Source organism: Sciurus carolinensis, chromosome 1 (assembly GCF_902686445.1).
Source record: "Sciurus carolinensis chromosome 1, mSciCar1.2, whole genome shotgun sequence".
NCBI lineage: Eukaryota > Metazoa > Chordata > Mammalia > Rodentia > Sciuridae > Sciurus > Sciurus carolinensis.
The window spans coordinates 94,652,376-94,677,402 of record NC_062213.1 but is presented as its reverse complement, the minus strand read 5'-3'; the positions used below and the strand labels follow the sequence as shown (position 1 = coordinate 94,677,402).

At 49.9% G+C, this 25,027-nt stretch overlaps 3 protein-coding genes and 1 non-coding gene across 15 annotated transcripts; 1 reads left to right on the top strand and 3 right to left on the bottom strand.

Moving 5' to 3' along the window:
* Positions 1 to 111: 111 nt before the first annotated feature.
* Entrep3 (endosomal transmembrane epsin interactor 3) lies at positions 112 to 7,168 on the bottom strand. 7 transcript variants are annotated; one of them, XM_047555424.1, is made up of 13 exons: positions 6,347 to 7,168; positions 6,093 to 6,149; positions 5,781 to 5,891; positions 5,555 to 5,674; positions 5,175 to 5,282; positions 4,234 to 4,409; positions 4,004 to 4,103; positions 3,594 to 3,663; positions 2,792 to 3,337; positions 2,348 to 2,383; positions 1,310 to 1,378; positions 958 to 1,211; positions 112 to 867 (listed from the first exon to the last, which is right to left on the bottom strand). In XM_047555424.1, the coding sequence occupies exons 1-13, from the start codon at positions 6,569 to 6,571 to the stop codon at positions 694 to 696; spliced, it is 2,046 nt and encodes a 681-aa protein (XP_047411380.1). In that variant the 5' UTR covers positions 6,572 to 7,168; the 3' UTR covers positions 112 to 693. The 7 variants fall into 7 exon arrangements, with proteins under 7 accessions (XP_047411380.1, XP_047411387.1, XP_047411429.1 ...); XM_047555431.1 differs by having other exon boundaries at positions 4,234 to 4,406; XM_047555473.1 differs by having other exon boundaries at positions 6,093 to 6,228; positions 6,347 to 6,471.
* On the top strand, positions 1,882 to 2,072 carry LOC124968666 (U2 spliceosomal RNA). The gene has a single exon (XR_007105807.1). It is a non-coding gene; the product is annotated as a U2 spliceosomal RNA (small nuclear RNA).
* Positions 7,169 to 7,618: 450 nt separating the features above from the next.
* On the bottom strand, positions 7,619 to 12,758 carry Scamp3 (secretory carrier membrane protein 3). 2 transcript variants are annotated; one of them, XM_047567439.1, is made up of 9 exons: positions 12,565 to 12,757; positions 12,137 to 12,214; positions 11,213 to 11,335; positions 11,008 to 11,128; positions 10,364 to 10,492; positions 9,190 to 9,349; positions 8,992 to 9,093; positions 8,345 to 8,462; positions 7,619 to 8,060 (listed from the first exon to the last, which is right to left on the bottom strand). In XM_047567439.1, exons 1-9 carry the CDS (start codon positions 12,628 to 12,630, stop codon positions 7,914 to 7,916), a joined length of 1,044 nt encoding a protein of 347 aa, XP_047423395.1. In that variant the 5' UTR covers positions 12,631 to 12,757; the 3' UTR covers positions 7,619 to 7,913. The 2 variants fall into 2 exon arrangements, with proteins under 2 accessions (XP_047423395.1, XP_047423404.1); XM_047567448.1 differs by lacking the exon at positions 8,345 to 8,462 and having other exon boundaries at positions 12,565 to 12,758.
* Positions 12,759 to 13,288: 530 nt separating this feature from the next.
* Clk2 (CDC like kinase 2) lies at positions 13,289 to 24,250 on the bottom strand. 5 transcript variants are annotated; one of them, XM_047567406.1, is made up of 13 exons: positions 24,077 to 24,250; positions 22,289 to 22,458; positions 20,664 to 20,889; positions 19,883 to 19,970; positions 19,467 to 19,533; positions 19,176 to 19,292; positions 17,616 to 17,782; positions 16,745 to 16,839; positions 14,970 to 15,099; positions 14,795 to 14,877; positions 14,564 to 14,643; positions 14,332 to 14,422; positions 13,289 to 13,805 (listed from the first exon to the last, which is right to left on the bottom strand). In XM_047567406.1, the coding sequence occupies exons 2-13, from the start codon at positions 22,456 to 22,458 to the stop codon at positions 13,620 to 13,622; spliced, it is 1,500 nt and encodes a 499-aa protein (XP_047423362.1). In that variant the 5' UTR covers positions 24,077 to 24,250; the 3' UTR covers positions 13,289 to 13,619. The 5 variants fall into 5 exon arrangements, with proteins under 5 accessions (XP_047423362.1, XP_047423369.1, XP_047423351.1 ...); XM_047567413.1 differs by having other exon boundaries at positions 19,883 to 19,967; XM_047567395.1 differs by having other exon boundaries at positions 20,664 to 20,892; positions 24,077 to 24,249.
* Between the last annotated feature and the right edge of the window lie 777 nt (positions 24,251 to 25,027).

Genomic DNA, 25,027 nt, shown 5'->3' with positions numbered 1-25,027 from the left:
CTGCTACTCCAGAGGCAGGCAGGAGAATTACAAGTTTGTTGCCAGTCTCAGCAACTTAGCAAGACCCTATCAGAAAAAAAAAAAAAAAAAAAAAAAAGTCCAGGAGAGAAGTGGGTAATTGAAATTTATTGAAGGCTTACTTTGTGTGTTAAGAGCTTTACAAACATTCATCTTCACAATGTTTTATGGATCAGGCAATTGAGGTTAAGTAACTTGCCCAAGATCATGCAGCTAGAGGTGGCAGAGCTGAGAGGTCACCCAGATTTCTGGCTCTTTATGCCTACCTCACCACCCCAGTGCACAGGCACAGATTCCCCTTTACCTAAACACACAGGACACATTTTATTTCCCTGACCAGAGTGCCCCTGAGAATCAGAGTTACTCTTGAGCTGGAGGGAGTTTATTCATTTTTCTCTTCCAATGCTGTAAGCAGGACATTCCCCTGATGGCCTGAACACCCATGCAGCACAGAACAGAAGCTCTCCCGTCCAAAGGGGCAGAAGCAAGCAGCAGGAGCCCCAAAGGCAGAGGGAAAGAGACACTTTTGGGGATACATAGCAGGGTTGTTTTTTTGTTTTGTTTTGTTTTGTGCCAGCCAATGCAAGGGGGTGCTAGGGGCTGCTGGTCTCAACCAGCTGGTGCCTGTGGCCCCAGTATTCATCTAGATCTGTTCTGTATGACAGGAAACCCAGGTCAGAGCCCTGTCTCCCTGCTGCCCCCATTGAGGCTGAGGCTGTGGGGACGAGTTCCACGCTCCAGCCGCCGGCCAGACAGAAGGCGCCGCAGAGAGGAGCCAGAGCTCAGATCACCACAGCTGCGAAGGTGGAGGCTCTCTCTGCCTGGCCGGCCCCATGGGCTTCGGGGCACCTGGAGAAGGACACAGGACAGGGCATCGGTATGGTTCAACCTGAACTTCAGGCTTTTCCAGGGATCTTTCCTGGTTCCCCTGATGCTCACCTGCTTATGTCCATGGGCTCCAATGCCAGTGGGGTCTGGGGATTTCCTGGACATCTGGAGGAAACGAGTGACCAGGCCCCGGCCTGGCCAGCTTCCTTTCAGGTCCCCCAGAGAGTGGGCAGGTGCAGGGCCTAAGGGTAGGGGAACCTTCTGGAAGGTGGGCACAGGGCGCCGTTTCTCAGCTGAGCGGGCACGCAGCAACTTAGGGGAAGGGCAGCGGGCTAGGCGGAAGAGGCAGGCTTCAGAGCAGAGCCCTGAAGAGAGGAGAGAGAGAGAGAGAAGAAACTGGGATATGGGGGGAACAGGAGGGCCAGGCAGTTATCCCCTAACCCTCACCTCCCAGTTGCCTGACCTGTATCTGCAGAGGAAACAGAGGCAGCTTCTTCCTCAAGCACTTTGGTATAAAGGTCCCTGAAGTCAGCTGGGGGAGACAAGGAGTAAATGAGAGTGCTTTGTGGATACACCCACCATTTCTCCACTCTCCTATGAGAACTCGAGCTCAGAGAGAGTTCATGGCTCCCACCTCCATTTCCAACTAAGAGATCACCATCTCTGCCCACTTGTGCAAGAAACTAGATGGGATGGTGCACAAAGACAGGGACTACAGTGCTATCATTCAAGGCTGCAGCCTTTCCAGATCCTGGTACTTCATAGTACTGTTGAGTCGTTCCTGAGCTAGTGCTGTTCACTTGCATTATCTGCCTTCTGAGTACTAACGAGGTCTATCCTGCTTAGCTTCCAAGATTAGACAAGAGTGAGTGCCTTCAGTGTGGCATGGCCATAGACTACTTCCTTTATCTCCTTTCTCAGCAACTGCATAGCACTTTTGGTTGAGGTACTGTTTTTATACCTGTTTTTCAGGTGAGAGACCAAGGTTTGTAGAGATTAGGTAAGTAACCCAAGTCGTTTTGAAAAAACAAGTCCATTAATTCTCTGCTTTTTGGCTAAGATCAAGTGTTGTATCCATTCTCATCAGTTTACTATCTGATATGTCCTCTATTTGAGGACAGTATATTAAGTGGATTTTTGGAGCAAGGAGATGGAATAGGAGCTTGCTCCATCCACTCCACACATCGACCTGGTATTGCAGTACCTCCAGGAATGGTGCACCCCCTCCAGGGAGATATAAAAAAACAACAACAAAAACAAGTTCTAGCTGGGTGCTGTGGCATTATATTAGCTGTAATACCAGCTACTGGGGAAGCTGAGGCAGAAGGAGCAAAAGTTTGAGACCAGCTTTGACAATTCAATAAGACCCTATTTCAAAATAAAAATTTAAAAAGGCTGGGAACGTAGCTCAGAGGCAGAATGTTCCTGGGATCAATCCCCAGAACAACAACAACATAAAAGTAGGGATGCTGGAGATGTAGCTGTGTGGTAGTGTGCTCACCTAGTAAGCATGAGGCCCTGGGTTGGATCTCCAGTACTGGGAGGGAAAAAAAAAAAAAAAAAAAGTACTCCACTTTAGTCAAAGAGTTGTCCATGCTCTGTCCCTGGGAAGTGAGCACTGAAGAAGTGTACTGCAGCTGGCCTGTATACTGTAATCCCACCACTTGGGAGGTTGAGGCAGGAGGATCACAAATTCAAGGCCAGCCTAGGTAATTTAGTGAGACTGTATTTCAAAATAAAAACTAAAAGAGCTGAGGTTATAACTCAGTGTTAAAGCACCCCTGGGTTCAATACCTGACAGTGAAAAAAAAAGTATTGGCAAGAATGGACTCTTCTTTTTCCTCAGGGACCTCAAAAGCATCCCAAGTCCTGGTAGGCATCATTAACCCTCTAACGCCCAGTGCCTATCCTCCCCTGAATGCAAGGGTTAGAGGGGAGGGCTCACCGGTGTCGCTGGAGGTGGTGATGCCCGGGTCACTATGGGACCGTGGCAGCAGCAGCAGTGGCGGGGGAGCCGGATGAGGAGGCCGGTGCCCCGGTGGGGTGAGGGAACCTGAGCTATCGCTGAAGCGGCGAGTGGGGGCTCGCGTGGGAGGAGCTGCTGCTGGGCGGCTGCCTCCCCTGGGGACCCGACGCCTCAACTCGGGGAAGCAGGGTCCCACCCAGGGTGGCCAGCCCTCCAGCCTATGGCAGCTGCGGGCTGTCGTTGGGGCACCCAGTGCGGGTGGGGCCTCAGGAGCAGAGCAGGAATAGGAACGGGCAGCCCGCGGGGGCCGCCGAGGCAGGGGGCTGTCCTCGAAGGGGCCCCGCAGGCCACAGTCCAGACTGAGGCAGTAGCCCGCGCGGCTGCGCTGGATAGAGCGGAAGAGCACGTAGTCAACGGAGCGCACGGAGCCCTGCAGCTCCAGCAGGCACGAGTCCTCTGAAGGGCTAGAGCCGCCCGGGAGGTCACCAATGGCTGACAGCACCAGAGACCCGCTGTCCATGGACACTGTGGGCAGCAGGAGGCACTGGATAGCACCAGGCGTCCAGGCCCAGGCAACCAGGTCCTCTTCTCCCAAGCCCAGCTTTTTAAGGGCCACTGTACCTCCCGCTCTATCTCAGAGGAGACAAGTCCAGGGTTCCAAGAAGCCACAACCCTCATTTATCCCTAAATCATTGGCTTAGCCAGTGTTCCCCACTTTGCTCCCATCCAGCCATGCTGTCCTTGGCCTCCCTACCCTTACCCACCCCTCGACTCTGCTTACCATCTACAATGGAGGCCACTCGCTCACAGATACAGGAGCCATCATGAAGCTGAGGATCAAACAGAGTAGCCTGCAGAAGAGACAAGGGCCAAGGGTCAGCCATTCATGCTGGCATGGCCACCACCATGTCTGGACAGAGCTCTTGGAGAAGTAGATTCCAGACCAGCTTTGTCACTTTGTACAAGTCACTTAGTTTATGTGGACCTGAGTTTCTACATCTGTACTATAGAAATAAAAGTCCCTAAACCACCCACCTCACTAGGCTCTAGGGAAGATCAAAGATGACAGTGGATATGCTAGTACTATAATAATCATGAGAACTATTATTATCCTTAACCATCATTTACAACTTTCTCAGTTTTCCAGGCTCTGTTCTCCGCTTCCCAGCCCACACCAAATCCTGCTCTCACCTGGCTGTCTCCTCGTAGCCCCATGACGGCCTCATAAGAAGGGGGGCAATCAGTAGGGTACAAGGGTACTGGGCTGTCCATGGAGCCATTGTACGTGATGCTGGTAGGATGAGGAAGAGGATCAATGCCTGGAAAATAACTCCTACTCCATGAAGATTCCTCCCCACCAAATCAGGTCAAACCCCAGTCCCCTTCCTCAGTTCCCCCAGCAGGACCCAACCTGGCCTCACCTCTGTGCATCTGTTTCTGAGCTGCAGGTATACTCTGGAGGATAGTAGGGTGGTGGGGGCACAGGTGGTACAAATTCCTCCAAGTCCAGCATGGTGTGTAGGAGAGGGGCTGGAGGCGAGGATGTACAGGCCAGAGGCCCCAGGGGGCCTGAGACAGAGCGCTCAGGGGTCAGCTGCTGTGGAGCAAGTAGATCAGTGAGCCTGGTTTCTGGGAATAACCTCTTTGCCCCCCAAACTCCTCTCTACCTTGTTTTTATGTCCCTACCCCTTCCAAGAAGCTCTACTTCAGGCTGCTCCCTCACCCACAACAAGCTGCTCCTTAACCCTGCCACCACCCTGAGCCTCCACGGCTGGTCCTACCCACCCAGAAATTCCTCCTCTTTTTTCCCTTTTTGTGGTACTGCTTGTGGAACCCAGAACCTGGTATGTGCTAGCAAGTGCTCTACCACTAAGCTAGATCCCAATCCTTCTTATTTTATTTCGAGACAAGATCTTGCTGTGTTGCCCAGGCTAACCTTGAACTTGCAATCTTCCTGCCTTAGCTTCCCACTTAGCTGGGACCACAGGCATGCCTGACAAAATTCCTCCTCTTCATGGCTCATTTCCAGAATCACCACATGTTCTCCATCACTACAGAATTGTCTACCATTTATCCCCATTTACATCTAGGACCTTCTTGACTCCACCCCACCCAGTCTTACACTCTAAAGCCCCCTCTTCTGGTCACAGACAGGCATCAGGTGCTTAACTCACTCCCTGTTATCTGTTCTCTTCACCCTCACTTTGGGTATCCTAAATATACCTCCAATAATCATCATGCCCTGTAGGTGACCCACAGTCCCTAATACTCAGAAGCTAGACCTGTAGCCACTGCCCCATCAAGCCCAGTCCCACACATCTCTGATCCCACCATGCCTGCCTGGCCCTAGCTCCCCATTCACCGAATGCACGAGGTCCAGAGAGAAGATTTGGATGCAGCAGACAATAGCAGAAAGAGTACAGATTATGGCGGCACAAATGGTGAGCCCACAAACGCTGAAGAGCAGGTTCTGGGGAAGGGAAGAGAAAGGGGTATGAGGAGTAAGGGCTTGGGGAGGGGTAAATTCCATAAATTCTCAGGGCTGGGGATGTAGGTCAGTGGTAAAGCATTTGCCTAGCATGCTCAAGGCCCTGGGTTTGGTCCTCAGCACTGACAAACAAAAACATCCCAACTATTCTGGCCCTGTGAGGACCTCAGGAGGGGATGCAAGGATGAGAACCAGAAATATGGTAGAAGAAGGAACTGCAAGGACTGGAGAAGTGGGGTGTGGTGCATACTCACCTTGAGGGCACCTCGGGCTTCTTCACAGGTAGAGTTAGGGGCAACTTTCAGTTCCTGCCCGGACTCTGGACAGGGCCGAGGTAGGGGATCAGAGGGGCAGCACACACAGACCTTTCCTTCCTGAGTAGGAGTGGGGAGGGTGAGGCAGCCTGGGTCAGGACAAACTCAAGTATCCTGCACACCTCCCCCAATCAGTTCTCTCCAGCTCTGCCTCCTCAAATCTCACCATGGAGCAGTCTCGGAAGTCCCGGGCCAGCTGAGCATTTTTACAGGAGAGAACAGAGCCAGCCATGCTCAGCATGACACAGAGCACCGAAAGCAAAGAGAAGAAGGAGATCTGGGGAAAAAAGGGGTGCCAACTTAGGGCTGGGACCTTCATGGTACTCCTCTACCACGGATGGAGCCACTCTCCTCCACAACCACTTCATGTCTGCCTGGCACCAACTAGAGAGCCAATTCCCTTTCTGAGGACATAAGTGGGCATTCCCTCTGGTGCTGGGCACCTGCCTCCCAGTGGGTAATGGACCCTGGCACCTACCACTAGAGTGAATGGCCGCTTCCAGGACACAATGCCAACCACCCCGGAGAACGCCAGCTGGGGACAGAGTGGGCACAGGCTCAGCCTGGCAGGGGAGGCACCTGGGTGAGCCCCTCGCCACAGGATGCACCCAGCCCTGCAAGGAGGGAAAGGACCAGGAGAGGGAGGAGAGGCGAGGATGTGGGCTTGCAGCTAGTGAAGAGGGGTGGGGCCCGAGGAGCCTCCCCCACCCAACCACTGTGCACCCAACTCACCGAGAACCCAGCCCAAGACGGGCAGGACCTCTTGATGCTCTCAGTGGTGGTGACGGAGGAGGCCACCATGCTGAAGGTTACCACCAGGATACCCAGGAGAACCTGGGCCAGCCCCAGCGTGAGAAGGGCCTGCAGCCAGGGTCGGTGGAGGCGGAGGTGGGTAAGGCCCCGAGTGCTGGGCCGGCTGGTTAGCGAGCGGCTGGAGTCACTAGGCGAGGGCATCATGCCTGACACCCGGTTGCTTGCGCCTCGCTCGGCCCCCGCTGGCACTTGGGAGCATCTCAGAGGCACCCAAGGCCGGGTTCTTTCTCCTCTCCACCCCCCTCTCTCTAGAGCCCGCCCCCTGGCTGGGTCCCCCGGGACATCGCCCAGGGACGCCAGCTGCGGAGGAGCCCAAGGGAGGGGCGTCACGGAGGGACTTCGGGGTGCTCCCTCCCCACCACAGGCACAGGATGGGCACCGTGCCTGGGGTGACGATGAGGACACGGGGACACCCGTTCATCTCATCTCCCTAGGGAAGAGGGGCGCCAAGAAGGGCCGGTTCTACAGAGAGGAGGGCGGCGGTCCGGAGTCCAGGAATGGGTGGGAAGGGTAAAGGCAAGAGGGATAGAAGTCTAAAGAGGGGAGGGGTCGGCGCGGGGTGACTCTAGAGGCGCAGTCGGTATGCCCTCAGGATGTCCAGTAGGATCCGGGCCGCCTGGTGGGGAGAGGCCGCGGTGCCGCCGCCTCCTGGGTCGCTGGTCCCGCTCCCCTCCCCACCATGCTCCGCTCCCCCAGCTCAGGCTGCAGCAGGTCGGACACTGGAGGCGGGGGATGGGGATGGGGTTGGTGCTGGAGGAGAGGCGTGGCGGCACGGGCCAGCGCGGTGCACCCCGGGAACTGTAGTCCAGAACCAAACCCTGAGGAGGGTGGGGAGGCAGGGCGAGGCGGGGCCCAGACCCTGGCAGAATTGCTTACGTTGTGTGCCCCACCCAGCCTCTCTGGCGGCTGACCACCGCGTTCCAGGCAGACAACGGATTCTTCCTCCATCATTAATGGAGAGGGCTGGGGAGCAGGGCTCCCTGGTGTTTCCGCGTTTTCACGCCCAGTGTGGACGTCCTACCCGCTTCCAGCACCAGCCACCCAGGCCCACCGCCCTGCCCCCACTACAGCTCTCAGTTTACACTCAAGCCTTTTCCTACCTTCCTTGCCCCGTTGTTTCCACTCCAGTAACCTCCACTTTCATAAGACTTAATTCCCATTAAAATTTCAGGAAACAGGTGAGTTCCAGTTCCACTTTCTTTTTATTTAAATAACCGAAGCAACAGCCTTGGCACAGCAGAGGGAAGCTGGGTTGGGGTGTGTGAGAGGTGGCAGCAGTGTGGCCTGAATGGGGGGAAGGGTGAACAGTGACTAGATCACAGTGGACTCCCAGCACCCCAAGTCAGGCTCAGCAGTCATGGCCGTGGAATTGGGGGCACTAAGGAGAAACCATCAAGTAGTGATGTCTCCCCAAGTCCCAGAGACCTCAGGGATGGGGCTATGTCAGCTCCCTCAAGTGGCAGGGCCAGGGCATCCCAGTCAGGAGTCACGGGCCCCGGAAGGCATTTTCGGCAGCCCCAGCGGCTGCATTGGCAGCTGCGGTTCGCACCGCAGGGTTGGAGAAGACACCAGCAGCAAATTCTTGCTGGGCCTTCTGAAAACTGGCACCTGTGCGACGGTACAAGGAGTGGATCTGCAAGAAGAGGGCAGAGACATTTCAGCATAGTGCAGTCACTGCTGCCTTGCCCCACCTGACACTACCAAATCTCACCAGCTGGCTGTTCTTGTTTTTCTTTCTGGACTCTGACCCTCTCACCCAACGTACACACTTGTACACACAGACACACACACTCCAGAGGTCCATTAGCTGAGAACCCGCCCCTCAACCTGGCCTGCTCCTATTATTCCTGTTCCAATAAGGCCTGTAGGGACCCATGATCTCACCCTCTTGGTCCCACCTTCTACACAGTCCCTCACCCGTTTTAGCATCACAATTCCCAGCACAGCAATGCCAGTGAAGAGCAGAGCAACCAGCAGCATGAGCACAGCTACAGCTGTGTTGATCTTCAGCACCACCAGAGCCGAGATCCAGCCACTGTGGGGGAGGCATGTGCCTGTGAGGAGGGCTGCTCACATCCAAGTATGAGTCCTCTCAGCTTCTCCACTCAGTAAGTCCTGAACTTGTTCTATCCCCACCCCTCCCATCAGCAGTCACTCCCCTGCCAGTCTGGCAGCATGCCACCAACCACAATCCCCACTACATCCACTCTTCACAGTTTAATTCCAATTTGTGAACCTTTAGCTCTAGTTCTGCAAATTTTTCTGAGCATCCTCCCTCCAAACAGACCTTTCTCTGTTGAGGATGCTCTCCCCTCTTCATTGTTACATATGCCTCCTCCTAGGAGCCTTCTCAGATTTGACCACACACAGACCTCTTCCCCTCAGTCTCTGCTGGTCTAGATTGTCTGAGTTCTACGCTAATTATGCTGTCTTTCTCATTAAACTAGTACTTCCCAAGGAGAAATAATTTCTTTTTTCTGAACCAGTCCTACCCCTGTGCCCAGTATTGGCTTGGTCTAGAGGAGTGGGAAGGGAGGATAAGAATGGTTGGCAGCCTCACAGACCTGAACCCCCAATCTGGGATGCCAATGGCCTGGAGGACAAAGAGCACATCCTGGGCGAAGAAAATGAAGAAGAAAACGAAGAAATTGAATGAACTATCACTCCTGCAAAGAGAGAAAAAAGGGTGTGGGGGGGAATTAGGGCCAGAGAAGCTGATGTGGGGCCCATCCCAGGTCCCCAATCACCCCTTCCCCACTTACCGGAAAGCCTTATACATGGGGCGGTACCAGCAGACGAAGGAGCAGGGAGTGAAAAGGAGGACCCAGAGCAGAGAAAGCCCAAAGCCTGAGCCATTGCTGGTCTCTACACAGAAGCTGGCCAGGCAGGCGAGGAAGTTCAGGAGAAGAGCCAGAGTGCTGCCTGAGGAGCAGGGGGACAGGATGACGGACAGGTCCTTCTGAACTGCAAAGAACTCTCCTTCATATACACCCTCCCCACAACCCTCATCAGATGTGACAGTATAAGGACAGAAAGGCAGCTCCAGCTTTCATGGAATCAGCTCAACAGGGAATGGAACAAGCAAATCTCAATCACAAGTGATCCCCTTGCAAATAATCCCGCCCCCCCGCCCCCCTGCCCCCCTGCCCCCCGGTGGTACTGAGGATTGAACCCAGGGGTATGTTACCACTGAGCTACATCAACAGCCCTTTTTCAAATTTTATTTTGAGGAGATAAGGGTATAGCTCAGTGTTAGGGTACTTGTCTAGAATACATGAGGCCTTGGGTTCAATCCCTAGCAAAATAAAAAATAAAAAAAAAAGACTAAAATAAATTTTATTTTGAGACAAAGTCTCACTGAGTTACCCAGGTTGGCCTTGAACTTACTATCCTCCTGCCTCAGCCTCCCAAGTAGCTGGTATTACAGGTATGCACCACAATGACTAGATCCTTTGCAAGAATATAAAGAATTCAGAACATATTGGGGAATGAAACCAATCAGATTATGTTGTGCGAGTGTACAAAAATGGCATGATAAATCCCACTATTATGTATAATTACAATGGAAAAAAAGTGGAGGAAAAGAGAATTCAGAATACGGTCAAGCATGGTGGTACACAGACAACATCCCATTTACTAAAGAGGTTGAGGCAAGAGGACTGAAGAGTTCAAACCTGTACAGGGTACTACAGTGAGGTCCTACTTATGCATGGGGACAAAAGAAAGAGTGGGGATGAGAAAATACACTTGCTAGCAAGCTGGTGAATATGTCTGAATTCTAAATGCAATTTTTAAAACAGTAACCCAAGAAGATCCCAGGAAAATTTCTTTATGCTCAAATATTGAGGCAAAGTGAAATTTCTGGTTCTTGAGTGGACTCCAGGGCTTTTAAAAGATCTACCTGTAACTTCCTCCAAAAAGGACCTTACTACTCACACATCCAGAGGTAGTACATGGTAGATACTGTCTTCTGAAATTCTTGGGGAATTTCCATGGAGATGTCCTGGAAAAAGCAGGGCTGAACTGGGCAAAAAGAGGGTAGAGGGGGCCAATTGTTCTGTCGAGCTGTAAGGCACAAAGAGAGCAGGAAGACCCCAGAAGTGAGGCAGATGCCAATGAGGAATTGATCCCCCTTTCCTCCCTTCCCAAGTCCTCTCAATTCTGGGTCCAAGGAGATAAGGGGAAAGTGGGAAAAAATAACAGGAATAGCAAATGTTTATATTATTTGCTACACCTGAGCATTGTGCTAAGCACTTTGCCACAACAATCCTGTCAAAGACACATATGTTACTCACGTTTTACAAAGAAGGAAACTGAAGCTCTCAAGATTAGGTACCCAAGGGGTTGGGGGTGCAGCTCTGTGATGGGAGTGCTCACCTAGCAGGTGCATAGGACTGGGTTCAAGCCCCAGTATCATTAAGTAATTTCAGTAATTTTGCTAACAGGTCATGGCTAATGATGTGTCCCCACACCTTAAACTCAGCAGTTTGACTATAGGGCCCGCGCTCTTAAGACGTTTGTTTTTTTGCTCCTTCCAAATTGTCAGACGTTCTTCCTCGCTTTACCAGGGATCCACTTACTGGCTGTGCCACCCAGGGCAACATGCTGCAGCTCTCGCTCCCTGCGGTCCAATTCCTCTGCCTTCCGATTCAGCTCCTCCTGTTTCTTTAGCAACTCAGCTGTGGCTGCTGCAGCCGAGGCCTGCCCAGCATGAGCAAGGGAGGTGAGTCTTGGAACCCAGGACAGGCCCTTCTCTCTGGCTCCCACTTACACACACTGCTTTACCTGAGTGCTGTAGGAACCATAGTTCTTGGGTTCAGTGGGGCTGAGCTTTCTTGAGGGCTGTACAGAGGGAGCTGAGGGTGGAGGCAATGGTGCAGGGGCAGGAGGCTCATAGGCTGGTGACGGCTGTTGGGGAAAAGACTTTATAGATCATCTAGTGTTTAATATTACAGGAACCTAGAATCAACTTGAAAACCTCTAGAAGTAGAATTTATTACCTAAGGCAGCAGCCCTTCTCCCAGTTGTTTGGAAGCTAGTTCCTATGTTGGATTTATGTTGAAGAATTCTTTTATTACCTGAAGCAGCCATGGCCACCCCTCACATCCAATTCCTTAACAAGAACTGAAATCATTTATTTTCATACCCAACCCCTTAACAACTGCTTTGTCCTTTATTTATTTATTGCAGTACTGGGAATTGAACCCAGGGGCGATCTACCATTGAGCTACACCCTAATCCTTTTTATTTTGAACCAGAGTCTAAATTGCCAGTCTGGCCTCGAATTTGTAATCCTCCTGCCTCACCCTCCAGAGTTGCTGGGATTACAGGCATGTCCCACTGGACCCAGCTCCCCCTTAACTTTTTAAACACCATTTTCTATTCTAGTGGGACAAATAGGCTAGTCTTCCTCGTTCCTTGTCTTCCAACTGCAGTTTTTCTCAATTCGACATTCCCAATCTTGATTTTCTTCAAGAAAGTCTTCCCAGAGTTTTCCCCAGGACTGACTTTTAGAATTCAAATTAGACTGCCCCTTTGCCCTGGAGTCCCCAGGATTAGGCATCCCATGACTGACTGGTGTCTTCCCAGGAGCTAAGGCGACTGTGCTTATTCCTAACTCTGCATGCACTTAAGTCCCTTGCACCTACACATACTGTGCTTATCATTACTCTTCCCTTTCTTGCCCTCCGGTGCTCTCCAACTGCTCACCTCTCGGGTCTCAAAAGGGTTGTAGACGTCAAGTGTGGCATACTGAGGGCTGGGTCGGTGCTGGATCACAGCTGGGTCCTGAGGGCAGAGACCTGGGCTTAGCTGGCACTCAATACCACCAAGGGAACTCTTTGGGACCTCTCCTAAAGTAAACTACCCGTGTCTCCCAGTACGGCTCCGTCGGAGGCATGCGGTTGGCCCAAGACAACTATCTTTTAAGTTCATCACCCAACACTGCCAATACCAGCTTCTTAAAGGGGCAGGGCCTGCCTCCCACCACAAGGGTTCAGCGGTCCGGAATCACCATCACCCCCACGTGGCGGCAATTCCCCGGATCAAATGTCACGAGTGGGAATACAAGTTAGCCAGACCCGACATAGCCAGAAAGAATCAACCCGACTGGCCAAAGTGGGATCGGCGCAAGTCACCTGAAAGGGGTTGTCAAGCTCGCCAGACTCGGCGAACGGGTTTCCGCCGTCTCTGCTCTGAGCCATTTTTGCAACCGCGGGCTCGACCGTCCCCTGCCCTCCACGCCCCTGCCGCGGAGGTAGCGGCGGCGGAGGCTCTTCGGGATCCCTCCACTCCTCTCGGTCCGCCTAGCTTCTCTATGCACCGATTGGTTGAACCGACCGGAAGGATCACAAGAATCCCCGCAGCAGCAGCGAGCTGCGCCTGCGCCTTAGCCAAAAGTAAAGAAGGAAACGCCTCACATGACACCGCCAACCTGGTCTGGGGCGCCAAGTACGGCCCCTTCCCCCACGTGACTTCCTCCTTTCAACGAACTACATTTCCCAGGTGGTCTCGCGTCAGGACCTGACAGATGACGACGGAGCCCAAGTTTTCAACCAGTTTCTGGCTCTATCCTGGAAGGTAGTCTAAGGACTACAGTAAGACCTCTTTCCCAACCTCATTACTGGATCAGAGAAGTGCCACCCTATAACCTTTCTCCATTTAGACCTGCAATAAGTCTTCGCTACCATCCTGACACTAGGTGGTCAAACCAGTGACCAGGCTGACTAATTTTGGAGGGTAAGATGGATCCCTTCATACCCAAACTCAGAAAAGCTGCCAATTGTCTCATCCCTCCACCCCAGCATCCCCAAACCTCCCTCCACCCCAGCATCCCCAAACCTCAAACTCCAGGGATGGGGGTCAGATGAAGCACGTCATTTTATTTCACAAAGACTGTACAAAATTCTTTATAAAACATGGGATAGATGCCACCTGTTTTCCTCACTCTGCCTCCATCCAACTCCATGTGAGGGGGCAGGTAAGGGTGGGAAGAGTGTGAATGAACAGCATTATGTACAAGGCAAGAGCTGAAGGGATAAGTACATATTTACACTATTTCACATATTCACAGGTGTACAGAAAGCCAGGAGGGAATGAGTTCAGGCTCTGTTATCTTGTATAAAAAAGCACCAGTGTCCTAGACTGGACACCCACTGCTATAATAGACGCAGGGGGGTCCAGGTTCTGATCGTCACCGACTGATATCACGACTGGAGTCCCATAATTTGGCGTTGGGTGGCTCAGCCCGAAGGCGGGCGAAGAAAGGATGCTGAAGGGCTTCACCCAAGGTCAACCGCTTGGCAGGTTCATACTCTAGCATGCTTTCAATCAGATCGAAGAGCTGGTGGTGGTCCTCTGCCTCTGAGGTAAGATACCGCTAGTGGAATAGGGCAGGAAAAAAGTGAGGCAGGAGAAATCCTGTCTCTTCTTCAAGGCCCTACCTTTCCATCTTAGAGAAAGATCCAAGGTTCTCCTTGGAACTGACTGGAATGCTATCTTAACATGACCAAACTATGACCAACATTTCTGATACTACAGCTCCACCCACCATCCCACTAGCACAATCACTCCTTCATACTCTTTCCAAGTTCTATTTGTAGATCCTTAACATCATGAATCTTCTTTAGCTCATTAACATGTAAGTTCTTCAAACAGTAATTTGTTCTTTTCTGTCTGTCCTAAAGAATCCAAGACACTGTTTTGCTATCTGGTTGTCAAGGTTACGCTGTCTAACCTCCTTCCCTCCACATAGTCACTACCTCTTATCTGACCTTTAATGGTGTCTTCTTTCAGCTTTCTTCCCTTCCTTTCCTAACCCTGCTTGTGAAATGCATTTCAGGGGTAAACTACCTTAAGAACTGACCTCTGAGTGGTGGGCACTATTTATTCCCTGCCTGGCTCACCCGCAGTGGTTTGCAGTTCTCACGAACATAGCGTCCAGCTGATGTGTTCTCATCCCAATCCAGGCGACCCCGGTAAAAATATTTCTGCTTTCTAGAGGGAAAGGAGAGGTTGAGGAACTCAGGTTTCCCTTATTATAGGATACTTCACTTATTTCCACATTAAAGAGTAACTGGGGAACAGAAGGTGTCAAAGAAAATGAAAAGGGTTAGGTCCTTCTCACTCAAAGTTCACCTTGTCTTTCGGATCATCCGAGAAGGAATGGGACCCAGTATCCTTTCCATCATGGCTAGATGCTCTCTGTTGTCATGAGTCTAGGAAACAAAGACAGAAATAAGCATGGAACTGACACTGGGAAGCTGGGTGGTTAGATGGGCAATGTGGAAGAGCAAATAGGCAAGTCTTCAGCAAATAAAATCAGGCAGAAGAATGTCAGGTGGTCAAGTAAGACCTTTTACCACTTACCTGAAAGAGGGTGAAGCCAACATAGTACTCGAAAATGATGCAGCCTATGCTCCACACATCACAAGGTTGTGACCAGCCCAACTCTGAAAGGAGTGGGAGGGAAAAGGTGTTTTAAGACTTAGAGAGCCCCACCACCATCACATCGCTTCACACATGTGGATGGTCTTGCCCTTACCAAGGATGACTTCTGGTGCTCGATAATGGCGAGTGGAGACAATGGTACTATGGTGCTCATGGTCAAAGGTGGCACTACCAAAGTCTACCACCCGCACAGCTGTGCTCTTCACACTGCGTTCATCTCGCTTCTAGGAGCAAGGCAGAGAGTGAATGAACATCTGTACTGCAAACCGATTCTACCACTATTCTCTAAGGTGCCTCTGAGCCTTAAAAAGTCAGCTCTAGCTGAGTGCCTATAATTCTAGCAAATCAAGAAGCTGAGGCAGGGGCTGCAGTTGCAGTTTGGTGGTGGAACACTTGCCTAGTAGGTGTGAGGCACTGAGGTGTAATGCTGTAATCCTCAGCATTACATTAAAAAAATAAATAAAATAAAGGTATCGTGTCCATGTATAACTAAAACAAAAAAAGAAGCCGAGACAGGAGGACCACAAGTTCAAGGCCAGCCTGGGAAACTTAGCGAGGCCCTGTGTCAACATAAAATATAAAGGTAGGTGCAGGGGCACATGCCCACAATCTCTGTGACTGTGAAGGCTAAAAACTGAAAGATACTGTGTTAAAGGTCAGCCTCAGCAGCTTATCAAAATCCTTTCTCAAAAAAAAAAAAAAAAAAAAAGAACTAAGGATGTAGCTAAAAACTAAAAGCACCCTGAGTTCAATCCATAGTACCAAAAATAAATAAAATAAACAAATAAAAGGGTTGGGGATGTGGCTGAATGGTAGTGCCCCTGGGTTCTGGTTTAAAACCTAGTAACACAAAACAAAAACAAAAAAATAAAACACAAACCCAGCCAACTATGGCCTGCTACCACAAACCACAGAAAATCTCCTTGTTTACAGTGGAACTTTTAGGAGTAAGGGAGCAAGCTGTGGTGGTGCACACCTGTAATTCAGGCGGCTCGGGAGGCTGGGACAGGAGGATCAAAAGTTCTGGGTCAGTCTCAGCACCCATGGGTTCGAACCCTAGAGGCTTAGGCAGAATATTACAAGTCTAATGCCAGCTTGGGCAACTTAGCAAGACCCTGTCTCAAAATAAAAAAGATTTGGATACAGCTCAGCAGTAGTGCCACTAGGGTCAAACCCTAACAACAACAAAAAGGGCAGTGGAGGGAGAGAATTACAGTGATTATGGAATGGATGCAAGTCTATAAGCATGTATCAGAAGACTACACCAAATAGCTGATACATTGTTTTCCTGAAAATATATAACATGTAGCAAAGGAGTCAAGAGATGAAGAGGTGCTTTGCTTTTGTTTGTTTGCTTTTTGGTAGGGGACACTTAACCAAGGGGCTCTTACCACTAAGCTACATCCCCAGCTCTTTTTATTTTGAGATAGGATCTTGCTATATTGCTTAGGTCCTTGCTAAATTACCGAGGCTGGCCTTGAACTTTGGATCCTCCTGACTCAGCATCCCACATCACTGAGATTACAGGCATGCACCACCGTGACCAGCTATGGAGAGCTTCTTTAGCTCTGAAATCTCCATCATCTCTAGTCAGTCAAAGGAGTTGAGCCTTCCAATCTCACAGAAATATATTTTAAGAAACAAACAACCAAAAAAAAGAAGGCATTTTCACTCTATTGGAAAGCATTTTTTCCAAGTTCTCTCCTAATTCAGGTCTTCTTAAATCTTTCTCTTTTAACCTATTCTGGTTTTACCCAGTTGAAGCCAGATAGGGAGAAAAAAAGTAAGGGAAAACAAAGAGCTAAACAAAAGCCAAATAGGCCAGCTGTCTGTCTCCAAGGGCCAAGAGGCGGACCCTGTTCATCTTACCTTCTCTAGGTTGTAGGTGAGTTCATAGTCGGAATTCACAAACAGAATATTTTCAGGTTTGAGGTCCGTATGTGTCAGCTTGTTATCATGAAGGACTGCGAGGAGAAGGCCAGGTCAGGCTTAGTTCAGGTGGCCAGAGCTAACTGGCACCACCTAACCCCAAGCTGAGCACCCAGAGCAAAGCTGGTAAGGAGGCAGATCCAGAATCACTAGGGCTGCTTTCTGCTCTACAACTAAATGAAATGCCTGGTCTAAAAAGCCCTACTGATTCTAACATAAAGTACACATGTATTTCAACTGATGGAAAAAAAAAAAAGTGTGCTTACAGGTGGTAGTTTTGTACTGACTCTGACGTGTGTATATCTGACATTTTGTGAACTCAATTCTTTTTTTTTTTTTTTATGAACTCAATACTATAAAATTATATTGCTATGAACTCAGTAGAACTATGTACTTGCCTGGAGTCCCTGCCTACCTGGCCCCATAGCTGAATTATTCCATATTCCCATCTGCTTTGCTGCAACAGAGAACATCTCAATTTAGATGAATGTAAACCTCTGGCAGGAGTATTTTTGTCTCTTTGTGTTTGCTAACAATTTCCTAATGGGGGAGGGGGAAGGACAGACTTAAGCACTTTGACTTCAAAGGCTGTCTCTCAGGTCCTACTAGGCTGGGTGTGGAATAAATGATGGTGAAGACATAAGTCTAGAAGTGATGTTAGAAGAAGAGAGGCCAAGATGACAGTGAACAACAGAACTGCAGGTAATTGTGCTTTGACTATTTAGGGGTTTGCCCAGTCCACAAATGAGACAGAAGAGGTCCAATGGAGGGAGGGGCTGCCCCAGAGTCCACCTCAGCCCACCCCACTCACACTTGACGGCCTGGCAGAGCTGGAAGGCCATGTGGCGCACTTGGTGGATGGGATAGGGCAGGTAGTTGTTGTCTTTGAGGAAATCGAAGGTGCTAAGGCCCAGAAGTTCAAAGGAGATACACATGTGGCCATGGTAGTCAAACCAGTCAAACATCTGGACACAGAGGCTGGGAAGAGAGATGGGGGGAAGGGGGATGTCTGATGAGCTCCAATCTGCCCACCACCCCTCCAGAAGGAGGGCCTATATAGTTGCTGATTCCATATAATTGTGTAAAAACATGCCAGCTAATATTAGCAATAAAATGCAGTTCAGCTAGCAAATGGCTTTTCTGGTAGACCCAAGAAGGGGCACTACCTGCCAATCTTCCAAACATTTTCCTACATTTTATTTATTTATTTATTGATACAAGGGATTGAACCCATGGGTGCTATTGCCACTGAGCTACATCCCCAGTCCTTTTTATTTTCTTTTAATTTTTATTTTTAAAATATTTTGTTAGTTGTTGATGAATCTTTATTCATTTATTTATTTGTACATGGTGCTGAGAATTGAACCCAGTGCCTCACACATGCTAGGCAAGTGCTCTACCACTGAGCCACAACCCCAGCCCCCCCTTTTTATTTTTTGAGACAAGGTCTTGCTAAGTTACCCAGGAGGGCCTCAAACTTGCAATCCTCCTGCCTTAGCCTCCCAAGTCGCTGGGATTACAAGTATGTGCCATCACACCAGCTCCCCAGAACCCCTGCCTTTTAAAAATTTTATTTTGAGAAAAGGTCATGCTAAATTGCCCAGATCAACTTCAAACTTGAAATCCTCCTGCCTTAGCCTCCCCAATAGCTGGGATTATAGGTATGCACTACCATACCCAACTTCCTACATTTAAATAGTCCAAAAACTATTCTATCTTTTGAAGAATTGTTAAATGCCAAGCTCTAGTGTGAATCCTGAATTATTAAATGTTCCCTTCTAAACCCCAACCCCATCATATGAAAATTCATTCAACATCAGCCACTATTTTGCCCATGTTTATACCTTTGTCTTATTATGGCTTTGTTTAATGTTCTTATTCTTAATGCCTATTAATGTATGTGAAAATATTACTGTATGTGGCCTCATCAACATAGTTTAGGTATAAAAGCATAGGTTAAGATTTTTTTTTTTTTGAGAGCTGGGAACCAAACTTGGGCCTTGCACCCACTAGGTAGACAAGTGCCCTACCACAGAATTACACCCCCAGCTCATAGCACTAATTCATTTTTTTGATAGATATCATTGCTCAGTTCCAGAGTCATTTTCAGCGTGTATCTCTAAAAAAGTCATCCTAGGGTTAGGCCAAACTGCAAAGCACTCTTAACTGTCCTGAAAACAAGCGGAATGGATTAGAGAATGTCCCAGGCCCTGCCTGCCTACCCTGATGTTGTACTACTCTAAGATGATAAACAAAAGATGAATGGATGGAAGAATCTAAACACCCCTGCCTGCCTAACCCGGGTCTGGGAGTCTTCCCTATGTAGGGGTGGAGCCTCCCAGCCTCCCCGTATACTCTTTTGCTTGCTTACTTCTTGTTGTCAGGGTCCTTCTCATTGATTTTCTCCAGCACATTGATTTCAAGTCGAGCTGCTTCCTTGTACTTTTCCACATTCTTTATGATCTTCAGGGCTACTCGAGCCCCACCCCTGTAGGTTGGCAGGGCAAACTTTTGCTAGGTTCTTGAGAATCTCTCAGATGGAATGGGGCTGTGCAGGGACTAAGAATTCCTGCCTTTGGCTAACTAGCAAAAAAGCCCCAGGGAACCCCCACCATCTCTTTATACCTAGCAGGTATGGTATAGGAAGGAGGCTGCCAGTTACCTGCGATGGTCGACACATTGAACAACTCGGCCAAAGGTCCCCTCTCCTAAGGTGCTTACAATTTCATCTGAAATAAAAGACAGCAGGGTCGGGGAGAGGGAGGGAGAGAAGGGGGGGCGAATGAGTTGAATTGGAAGGAAAAAGGGTATAGCAACCTGGGGTGAGATGAAGGAAGGGGAACAGATACAGATGATCACAGGGGATGAAACCCCTGCATGATTCCCACCACCTTTAACCCAGGGGCCATGAGAGCTGGGAGTGGACAACAGAGGTCAATTCTCAACAGCAACTCAAACCACCCAGATGAACAACACCACGGAGAAAAGGCAAAGAGGCTGTGACTTGGGTTGGCTTGGGACGTTAGGATGGCTATGGGACCAATACAGGCTATAGGATTGTTACGATTTGGCTTGTACATCGCTCTTGTAGCCAGTCCCCGACGTGGTAGATGAGGTGGCCCTCAGCGTCGTCCTCTACACTCTTGGCTCTCCGGCTGCTGTGCTGCTGTCGGGGGGCGGGGGGGGTCGGAGCAAGCCAGGTGTCGGAGCGGGGGCCGGAGGGAGACGGGGTGGGTGGTGGAGGGGTCACCGGTCACAGGCGCCCAGCCATGGGGGACAGACGATGATGGGGGACAGTGGAAGGGAACACGTCAGATGCAGTAAGGCGGATTGGTGTGAGAAGAGAGAGCGGCGTACAATCCCAAGTCCCCAAACCCAAAACGGGAACAGGGAGAGGCATGGGCAGAGCAGAGAAGTGATGTCGTTGCCAGTGTCACCCTCAACCCCATGCTCTACACAATGCCCTTCTGGGTGGGCACAGGTCTCCCCTTGCCCCCACCCAAGCTTGCCTACTAAGGGGGCCACGGAGCCCAGGGCTTGGGGGAAAAAGGCAGTTCACAAGCAAGGTCCCCATGAAAGAATGGAAGCCTCTGGGGCAGAAGAGTTGCTCCAACACAATAAGCCTCGCATGCCAGGGAGGGCACTGGAGTTCACAAAGGCTCAATGCCCATCCATTTCCAAAGCAGATTCTGGGGCCCTTCAAGAATCGGAGAGTTTCCAAGAGGTAGGCAGAGACTCAATGCCCACCTCAGTGTTCATGCCCCAAAGTTCGGTTGAGATCAAGGATACTTCTCACTTACCAGGGTCCCAGAGGGCCTGAAGAGGAGGGGGGAGAGGAAGGGCCTGGGCTGGCACTCACCGAAGATGAACGGCTGAAAGTTCGGCTGCGTCTCCTCCGCCGCCTGTGCTTCCTTCGGCTGCTGCGCTGGCTGCGGTAACTACTATTCTCCCGATGATACTCATAGGAATGCCGATAGTCTGTGTCATAGTAGGCCTCGCCTCGATCCCGGCTGTAGTCATTGCGCCTGTAGCTGCCACAGTATCGCCGGTCATATACCCTTCGGTCGGATGAATGGTCGTCATAGCTGCTGTTGGACAACATATCCCCATTAGGTGCATCCGTTCAAGCCACATTCCCTGCCACGCCACGTGACAAGGACATGCCTCAACAAGGACAAAGAGTAATGCCAGAAAAAGTGCTCTCAGACACTTTAAGAGTCACTCTGAGAGGATTGCATAAAGGACCAGAGAAGTAAGGTGAGGAAGCAAAGGATTACCACAACTGCATGTCACCATGACCTCTGAAAAGGAATCTGCAGTACCACTCCCTCTCCTCTTCTCCAGAGATACAACGGAACAAAGAACCAGTTCTTTCTTGAGAATTTCTGACTGAAATCAGCCTTACTCTAAATCATTTCTCCAATTAAACACTAAATTATTAACAGCATGCAGACCTAACTTTCTCTTAACTTTCTCATTAGCTACCTCCAGCTCCTCGTCCTTTGCACATACTTCCCTCTACCTGAACATACTTCTCCCATCCGACACCTACTTTTCCTATAGACAAGCTTATATGTCACTTTCTTGGGTGTTTTCCCTGAACTCACAGCCTGCCCGACTTTAACCAAACCTACCCGGTACATCCTGAGCCCCTCAAGTTAGTACTTTTTTTTTGGTACCAGGGGACTCAACTCAGGAGCACTTAACCACTGAGCCATACTCCCATACCTTTTGCTAAATTGCTTAGTGCCTCACTAAGTTGTTGAGGCTGGCTTTGAATGCACGATCCTCCTGCCTCAGCCTCCTGAGCTGTTGGGATTATAAGCGTGCACCACCACTTGCAGCCAAGTTAGTACTTTCTCTATGATGACACTTTTAAAAAAAAATTTTTTTTGGGCCTTTATTTTATTTATTTATATGTACTGCTGAGAATCAAATCTAGTGCCTCACACATGCCAGGCCAAGGCTTTACCACTGAGCCATAACCCCAGTCCCTGATAATACTTTTTGATGTGTGTGGTACTGAGGATTGAACTCGAGGACTTTACGTACATTAGGCAAGCAATCTACCCCTGAGCTCTACCCCCAGTCCTTTCTATTTTTTTATTTTGAGATAGGGTCTTGCTAAGTTGCCAAACCCAGTCTCAAACTTGTGATTCCCATGCTCAGACTCCTGAGTCCCTGGGATTACAGGCATGTGCCTGGTCAGGATAATACTCTTAACACTGCAGTACAAATGGTTCATTTTGTTATCCATCTTTTTTTGTTGATGTTCAGTGCTGGGGATTGAACCTGTGGCCTCACATATGCTAAGTAAGAGCTCTATCACTGGGCTACCCCTCCCTCTATCCCTTGTTCTCCATCTTCAACATCACCTTCAGTCAGCTACTTAGCACAATGCCCTTAGCGTATAATCAATAAATATTTGTTGAACAAATGAATAGGCAAGTGAACTGGAGTCCGTTTCTCTTCCTGAGGTCTCACCTCCGTGAACGAACATGGTAGCTGTCCTCCCGCCGGCGTCGCCGTGTCCGGTCACTACTACTTGACCAGGAGCGACTTCTTCGTCGCTTATGCTTTCGGCTCCGATAGTGTTCATGGTAACTCCCCCGGCTACCTCGCTCTGAGGAGTGGTACCTTCGGGGATGAGGCATCTGGAAGGGATAGAAAAATGGAAATAGTAGGGAAAGGTCTGTTTTCAGAAGTCTCCTCCAAGGACTGGTTGCTCCAAAGATATTATGCTGTTTTCTGTTATTTCTATCTCCTTTTACCACTCACAACTTCCTTAGTCTTCCTCTGCCTTACAATTTCTCCTCCTTGGAAGATAAATTCACCTATTAATTTTGGTATAACACTCTAGAAAGTCCCCTCAGTTCAATGGCTCTACCCTGATTTTCTTGAAACATGGCTGTTTGAGCTACAGTTTATTACAGGATGCCACTGATGGAGACTGCCATGGTCCATCCCTGCTGTGATCTAAAATACATGTGCGCCATCCTGTGTTCCTCACAAGTCAACAGAATAAAGCTTTAGTTTACTGTCTTATAGTTGCTAAAAGCATATTTTATCTCCCCAACTAGAATATCAGTGTTCCAAGGGTAGGAATGCAGTTTCTAAAACTCTACATACAGCAGGTAAACTCCAAACACTAGCCAAGTTCTAAGGATCTAAACTTGAACTATCTTAATCACCTCTCACATCTCTAGTCAAATTCCTTGGGAGAGGTTTTAATAAATTACTGGCCCAAATTATACTCAGTTTTCTATCTGGCCCCTCCCATCCTATGCTTAGGTAGTAGAAAATAACTGGTTTTTAATTAATATCCACACTACTTGGCTGAGAGCTGGCCCACCTTCTAGTTAATGAAATTGAAATGGTATGGTTCTAAAATCCTTTCTTAAGAAGGGAAAAAAAAAAAAAAAAAATCAGAGAGAAATCACTGTCAAAATCCAGAAAGGCAATAGCAGAACAGAACTAAAACTGCTCAAAGACAGGGCTGGGGATATGGCTCAGTTGGTAGAGTGCCTGCCTCGCAAGCTTAAGGCCCTGGGTTCAATCCCCAGCACCACAAAAAAAATAAATAAATAAAAGACTGCTCAAGGACAGAAGTCTTGATGGGGGTTGGGATCAGGTATGCAAAAGGTTTAAGGACTCCAACATCTGGCTCCCAATCTGGGCCACTTCTTGCCAACCTCCTCAAAATGAGGAGGGTGATATTTGATGCATTCTTGGCCTAAAGAGGCTGGGCAGGAAACCAAGAAGATGGAAGCACAAGCTTCTCCCAGGTAATCCAACCTTGATAAGCATAGCTACATAAATGCCATCTCACCCCGTAATACTGCCATTAAAATCCCTCATAGGCCTTTCCCCGCACAGCATCTCTAGCTTACGGGATCTCAACTTCTAAACCTTTTTCACTCATAAAACCCAGAACTCTTAAAGTGAAACTCTTCCTGCAAGCTTCAAGTGATACTTCTCTAGCTTCGATTGGACCCGTTGGTCCAACTTTGATATTATGCTCTTTTGCATCTCTGGAACCACTCCAATCCTTACCCCATCACTCCTTATACTTTGCCTCCTTCCAACTTTCCTGTAGGTTTTTTCGGGTACAGTTCGACCTCCTTTCCATTTCCCTACTGCACCGCTTCGCAGATCACAATCCTCCTCCTAATCTCGCCCCCGTTCCTTGCCCCCAATCCAATCCTACCCCAGCCCGCCCCGCAGTCGCCATCTTCCCGCGCGGCCCCAAGGTCCGCCAACCCGCGCGCTCACCGTTCTGGCGGCGAGGCCCGTGCGCTTGTCCCACAGGAAGTCCGTGATGGCGGCGGCACTGCGGCCGGAGTCCCGGCACCCCCGCGGCGACGAAGTGCGGCTCCACCCCCCACAACCCGGGACCCTAGGACCTCCCGCCCCGTTCCCGGGCTCCGCTCCAGTCCCGCCCGCCCCGGTTCGTCCCCGCCCCCAAGATCCGCTCGGCGCCGCTCGCACCGCCCCCGCCCAGGGCCCGATCCCAGCTCGGTCTCCGGCCCTGGCCTCTCCGCTCCACCGCCGCCACCGTGAGCGAGCACGTACGCACGCACGCACGTCCTGCGTCCCTTCCCAGCGACCCCCTCAGCTCCGCCCCCAGGGCCGCGCGCGCCACCACGTGCTCGGCTAGCTCGCGGGCGTCGGTCTGTCAGAGCTAGGGAGGCGCTGGAGGCGGAAGTTCTTGGGAGCCGGGAGGGACTCGGGGCGCTCTGGGCGTGTACCAGGTTCACTATGTCCCGCCTCCTGTCCTTTTCTATTGCTCCTCACTGTTGACCTTTTCATTGTCACATCTGTGGCTTACTTATTTAGCTTTGGAGGTTAAAAGAAAGGATTGTATTTATAGGGTGTCTCTGTTGGACACACCTGACTGTGGTTAGACTTGGTGATGAGCTCTGATTCTCAGCATAGCCTGAAAATATCCATTTCTTGTAACAGTTCAACTACCCAACCCCATCAACAAGAGGATCCCATCTTTTGTCCTGAACGAAAGTTAAGCACTTCTGGGGAGTGTGCATGGTCAGGGAGGAAAGGGGAGAATCTGGTGCCAAAAAAGGGAGAAATCACTTGAAAACTCTATCGTATGTGCCTTACAGAATGTCTAAGAAGTATAAATTTACTGAATCTTTAAAAATAAAAGGCAGGAGAAAGACCTTAAGGCGAAGTGAACAGTTAGAGACACTATACAAAGAATTGAGA

Excerpts from the sequence above, each read along its gene's own strand:
- Clk2 (XM_047567395.1), bottom strand. The coding sequence starts at position 22,458 with ATGCCTCATCCCCGAAGGTACCACTCCTCAGAGCGAGGTAGCCGGGGG. Across the intron at positions 14,423-14,563 it reads CGGATGATCCGAAAGACAAG|AAAGCAGAAATATTTTTACC; the intron begins GTGAACTTTGAG and ends CTTTCCCTCTAG. Across the intron at positions 13,806-14,331 it reads AGAACTGCAAACCACTGCGG|CGGTATCTTACCTCAGAGGC; the intron begins GTGAGCCAGGCA and ends CTATTCCACTAG.
- Entrep3 (XM_047555424.1), bottom strand. The coding sequence starts at position 6,571 with ATGATGCCCTCGCCTAGTGACTCCAGCCGCTCGCTAACCAGCCGGCCC. Across the intron at positions 6,150-6,346 it reads CGTCTTGGGCTGGGTTCTCG|CTGGCGTTCTCCGGGGTGGT; the intron begins GTGAGTTGGGTG and ends CTCTGTCCCCAG. Across the intron at positions 3,664-4,003 it reads GGCTACGAGGAGACAGCCAG|GCTACTCTGTTTGATCCTCA; the intron begins GTGAGAGCAGGA and ends TCTCTTCTGCAG.
- Scamp3 (XM_047567439.1), bottom strand. The coding sequence starts at position 12,630 with ATGGCTCAGAGCAGAGACGGCGGAAACCCGTTCGCCGAGTCTGGCGAG. Across the intron at positions 12,215-12,564 it reads AGCTTGACAACCCCTTTCAG|GACCCAGCTGTGATCCAGCA; the intron begins GTGACTTGCGCC and ends CTCTGCCCTCAG. Across the intron at positions 11,129-11,212 it reads ATGGTTCCTACAGCACTCAG|GCCTCGGCTGCAGCAGCCAC; the intron begins GTAAAGCAGTGT and ends CATGCTGGGCAG.